At 39.3% G+C, this 6,000-nt stretch overlaps 1 protein-coding gene across 1 annotated transcript in view; it reads left to right on the top strand.

Moving 5' to 3' along the window:
* Positions 1–6,000, top strand: part of PIK3C2G (phosphatidylinositol-4-phosphate 3-kinase, catalytic subunit type 2 gamma) — a gene marked incomplete at its 5' end in the record, with an annotated part of 72,575 nt that overhangs the window by 48,383 nt on the left and 18,192 nt on the right. The window contains one exon of the mRNA XM_009707820.1: positions 2,245–2,339. Coding sequence (XP_009706122.1) covers positions 2,245–2,339 — 95 coding nt within the window. The remainder of the gene's footprint in view (positions 1–2,244; positions 2,340–6,000) is intronic.

Here is a 6,000-nt window from a genome sequence, read left to right on the forward strand (position 1 = left end):
AAAGAAAAAAGGACATAGAGCTTAAAAAAAAAATATGGTAAAATGGCTTTGCATGATGGTGGGAAGAACTGATTTTCGTGAGCTTTTTGATACCCTGGAAAAAACTTGGCATTGTCTGGTTCATGGAGTTTTCATCCCCTACCCTTCGCTGTCCTTATTTGCATACAATGAGAAATGAAATAAGGTACAGTTTGGCTAAGTGATTTGTCAGAGTTCGTAAAGGAGAATAACAAATGAAGAACTGCACCTCGGTCTTCTAAGTCCCAGCTTAATGATCTCTTCATAAGGTTTCAATTCTTCAAAAGTCTGTTTCAGACCCTTCTCTAATTAGGATGTGATTAAAAATGTATTTTTGTAGTCTCTAAAGGGAAGAAATTGGAGATGGATTCATATTCTAAAATTCCAGTCCAAACATCAGAAACTCAGAAGTGTTGATAGCCAGGCTGCCTAGAAAAATTATATTACGGTATTCGTATGTATACACTGTGTTATTTTTAAATAATTTTAACTCCTTTCCTTAGGATAAATGGCAATTACAGTAGCTGTCTGGCTGTTGATAGTACATGACACCACTGTAATTTTCTCTGCTTAACAAGTTATTTTAGCCTCTGTTCACTCCAGAGGTTACACATTTGGTTTCTTCAGAAAAATACAGCCAATGTGGCTTATTCATTATAATTTCCCATTCTCTGCTGAACAACAGAGTAAAAGCTGAGGAGAGGGAGTTTGATTTCTTGTTTCTTACAACCCTGGCTGTAAGAGCGCTGGTGCACATGTGGAAAAGAGAGAGCAGGAGCGCGACAGAGAGTGCACAGGTGTCGGCTGAGGTGGAAAGGAATGCCTGCTATTGAGGATGAACAGTCCCAATACTCACTAAAAAACCTCTTGCTAGTGTGTCACCCTCGCATGTGATGATAGTTCTTTCATTCTCATAATTCTTTCTCATTCCTTCTACTTCTTAAAAGATGTATTTCTATTTAAAGAATTGACTATGACTGTATTGTTTTGTCTCATGTATTTATCTCACCCTATGCTGCGTTTGTCAGTGGCAGATCCCAACGTGCATGCAGGGAAGCAGCACTTTTCTGTCTAGAGGTCTCAAGGTCAGCTACTTCTTTAACAGGGAGATGGGCAGAACAGAGCCCAGCTCATGAGAGCGCACTATTTTGTCATAAGGTTAGCAGGATTGAGTTCTTATTCTTCCCAGTGTAGTAAATATATAATACTGGTTGTAACACAGCTTTGATCTAATGAAATGAAGCCCTGTTTGCATTAGTAAAACCAGGGTAGTTCATAGAGGCAGCGTCTGGACTGTCTTTGATGATGACCACGTGGGGAGAGCCCTGGGTGGTACAAGTGGTGCAAAATGGCTCATGTCCACCCTGCTCAGGCTTAACACTGCAAAATAAGAAGGTCAGATAGATAGCAAGGAGGGGTTGTTGTGTTCACTGTTACCTGGCACACTGTGGTAAAAACCATCTTTATTTTCTCTGCTGTCTCTGTGGGGCAGGTAAGCCACATTACTTACCGAAGCTCAAGGACACACCTTTTTGGCAGTGAAGACAGCTGACTCAACGCCTCCAGCAGAAAGAAGGAAGAAGACATGCTTAGTCATTTCTCCTATATTATGAGACTGATTCTTCTTGCTTGGAAAATGAAAGATGTTTTTTTCAGTGGGAACATTATCAAACTCCATAAATGCATCTTAGTAGAAAAATCTATGAAAGCAATGGGTTGTATGAAAACCAGCCTGGAACAGGAAGAATACAGAATGAGAAAGGGAGAATTTATATATGATAGATATAGATGTTGTTTCTGTAACAGTTGTTTTGGAACTGGTCTGGAAACTTGCTCTTTTTTTCTTTTTTTTTTTTCCTTTCTGCTAGGAACTGGAAAAAAAAATAATCCAATGTTTTTAACCAGACAGAATAATTGCAACAATACTGACTAATGTCATCAATGATTGTCAAAAATTCAACCCCCTTATTTGTTACTCAAGCATAAATTTCCCACTGAAATTCAGATTGATGGCAATTAGAAAACAAAAAATCTCACTGTCAACGTATACACAATGTCAGGCCACTTTCTTCCATCACACTCCTTATCCGTGTTCTCTAATTTAATCCCTGATTGAAGCATGCAATAGGTTCTTTTTATATATTAGTTCATGTGCAATGTAATATTTTACAGATGTACTTCCACTGAGCTGTTAACTAAAAAATCAAACTATCTGGCCTTTTTTAGGTCCTCAGTCAGCTGATCATAAGCCTGGAGTACAATTAGTCATATCCTACGAGAGCACCCGTCTGACAATAATGTTGAAACACATGAGGAATATTGTGAGTATTTTTATCATAATCTGTAACTTGTAAGTCTTTACATTTGTAGAGTACTGTGAAAACATTAATCCTCAAACACCCTTTCTGGGATAACTAATTTTAACTCAAAACAACGATGATGATGTTCTGTTGTCATTTAACACTTGCTTTCTTCCTTTGAGCTTGCTCAATATGATTATATGTATGAGACAGATACTAAAACTGAATTTCCTTAACAGCTGGTGATGGCTTTTTCCAGATCATATAGAAAACCGTTTTTGATTACTGTTTTGGCCCTTTCAGCTGACGCATTTCGATACCAGTCAGACATAAGGCATCATGCAGCATGACTTTTTGTAGGATGTCAGCCTGGTGTTATTAATTGATTATCCATACATGTCTTTCAAGTTTGGCACGACTGGTCTATGAAGAGCGCGCAGAGAGAGTAGTGGTGTATTTTAAGAAGCAGTGTCTTCTGGTGGGGTGATGCTCAGCTTTGTAACGTGCCCTCTGTCATGAGGCTAAGTAGCTGTGCATTCCTGGAGCCAGACTATGAGAGGGGGAAGCTGGCAGCGCTCCCACAGCACAAGACAGGTGAAATTGTCTGATGAGGATATCTTGAGAGATCTGGCTGGTGCCGTGGGCGATCTCTTGGCTGAAACAGCGTGTCTGCTGTTTCATAATGAGTTAGACCGCCTAGATGTGCTCTTGAATTCCCAATTGCTCAAGTCTCAAGTAATGGCTGTGGCAAAGAGATCCTTCACTATCTTTGTTTAGCTAGGAGATTAAAGCATTTATTAACTGTTGAGGGTTCTCATTGCATACACTGATGCCGCCTCCATCCCAAACTGGATTGCAATCCCTTTCCCTAAAAGGGGCCAAACTGGGGAGCTTATGTGAGCACAGCCAGTAATAAAATGAGGCTGAATGTTTAATTAGTTGTATGAGACACATGAGGCTTACATAGCTCCAACTATTCTCTCTTGGCCGCTCTGGCTTCTGATTTGCAATTCAAGCATATTCATTTTGGTCTATACATCCAATAAGTCTCTGTCCTGAGAGACTTGTCGTTTGTTTCCTGTGTGCCACCTTGACAGGTGAGATCAGCCTCTGCTGACAGGTCAAATTTACACAAACTTTACCTTCAGGATATAGTATAAGACCCTCTTCATTTTTTCTATTGTGTTTTTTAAAGCTAAGTGACTTTGATAAACTTCTGGTAAAGTTCTGGATGGTGGGAGGGTATATTTAAGTGATTGCCATGCTGATGATGTCACTGTGAGTTCAGGCAGGTGATGTGGAGCTGTGCACAAACAGAGCTACAGATGTCAGAAATAGTCTTTCTCCTTGTTTCCATCATTTTAAGTGTATAGGCTCCTAACTGTGTTCTTTAACTTATAAAGTTTCAACCATTTAATTAAAAGAAAATAAATTACAGCATAGATAGCTGTGTACAGCAAACATAAAATGCAGGGTTCAGTTAATTTCATTCTGGAAAGGGACAATATGACTTGAAGTTATTGTCTAGCTTTTGAAAGAGATTTTAAATCCATTTTAGTGAGTTTGCAGAGAAGTGGCAGGAGTCCAAGTCAGTAAGACTAGCAATGATTCATGACTTGAAAATAAGGTCATTGTTTTAGCAGCCTAACTTAGGCAATCGTTTTTCAACCCTGGGCTTCCGATTCCTTCCTTCCATCTGGCCATCCATCCGTCATCATCTGATCTGAAATATGAAATAGGAGTGCTGCGGGATATTGTGATACTGGACTGCCTTCAGAGTAGTAACCTATAACAGAAAGGTTTTTTATCCCATTAGTAATCTTCTCAGTTTTCCAGTCATATAGATCAATCTCTCCGACATGCTATCTTTTCCTCCTCTCCCTCTCCCTCTCCCTCTCCCTCTCCCTCTCCCTCTCCCTCTCCTCTCCCTCTCCTCTCCTCTTTGAGCTGAACAGGGATTTTAAAAGTATGCCAAGATCATATCTTATTCAAGACATGTTAAAGCTATTTCAGGTATATTCAGTCCTTTGCACAGTCTCACTAATTATATTTTAGTGCTTCATCTGTGCAGAGATTACTTTGCTATCTTGTTTTATTCATAATTTATAGTAAATAATTTTTGTGCTGCTCTTCCCCATTTAATTTATCTCTTTATAGAGATTTTATGATGTGTTCAGGTATGAAGATAATTGTATTGGTCCAAATTAATCCCAAATGTAGCTTCACAGAACTGACAGGAATTGTGATAGAGACTTTTGATCTGTGTAAATAAATTTTATTTAGTATTTGTGTGGGTTTACTCCTAGAGGTTTAATAGGAAATCTAGATCCTGCTGTGCAAATCCTATATTAATATACAAGGCACAATAGAGTCCCTAAGGAGCTGATGTTGTTTATAGGCATTGTCAAGTGTCACATAGGTTCTCTAACAGAAGAAGTCAAAAGAGTGCAATGCAATAGCTTTGCAGGACTTTTTCATGAAGCTAACTCCATTCATGTGGGATGTCATAGATGAAAACCACGACAGCACTTGAGAGAACATTGGTGTGGTGCAGACCTGCTAGAGGACTGTCTAATGTGGGTGCATGCATGGACTCCACAGTGCAGGCACTTTTGATCTGATGCATCCACATATGTCAGATTTGCTGGAGATGTACAAATCAGTCAACCCTAGATCTGTTTCAGAATGTCCTCTCCCTTGCCACTGCAACTTCAGTCAAGTGTTACAAAAGCCAGTCCTGCTTGAAGATAAGTCTATCAAAAATTCATCAAAGACCAACAATGAAAAAGAACAGCCTTATAGATTTTGTGACTGGAAAGGACCATTAATGTAATCTAACCTCCTGTAAAGCACAAGCTATATTTTTTCACTGAGAAAATACTTGCGTCTAGACCAGCAATGCAGCCAAAGAAACTGTTTGAACAGAGAGATGTTAAGACTGATTGCAAATGTTTGTCTACGTTTTAAGACTATAGGTGCACAAAGAAGATGAGTTCTGTTAAATACATATTTATAAGATACTCTCAACATTTCAGTCTCAAGGTTTTCCTCAACAATTCATAGTTCTATTTGAATCCTGAGATTCTGTAAGTCAGGTGACTCACATCAGACTCGCTGCTTCTACTTGTGATTTGAATGGCATCACCATTCAAATGAAAAAAAATTTTAAATCCAATTTAAATTTCTGCTAGGAAAAAAACTTTAAATCCAATTTTCAAACATACAAAAGCCTGATGCTAATAAAATGCAATTTTCCAAACATGTACATTACATAATTTTAAGTCAGCCTCTTGGGGCATTAATTGCTCCACTCAAATGCAGACAGTGCAACACTGGGTGCTTTATGCATAGGCAGTACAGGAAATATTACATTAATAAAGTGAAGCTGGACTAGAAGGAAACCATCATGTGGGGATGAAAACTGAGAGTCATATGGAGAGACCAGGAGAGTTTGCCCCTGGAGTCATGGAGGATGTGGCAGCTGGAGGGGATGAGACAGGGCAGGCTTCTTCTGCAGACACAGTAGCGCAGTACCTGGCAAAGTGCACTAAGTGGTCTTAGGAGGAAAAGACAGGAGCCCCAGGGGAAGTTTGTTTTGACATGTAAAAGGACTTGTTAGCTAAGAAGCAGCTGTGGCAGCACAATACTCAGAAAAATGGCAGCAGGCAGGAACAGGAGCATG

This window comes from Cariama cristata, unplaced genomic scaffold, assembly GCF_000690535.1.
Source record: "Cariama cristata isolate BGI_N322 unplaced genomic scaffold, ASM69053v1 scaffold3109, whole genome shotgun sequence".
Taxonomy (NCBI): Eukaryota; Metazoa; Chordata; class Aves; order Cariamiformes; family Cariamidae; genus Cariama; species Cariama cristata.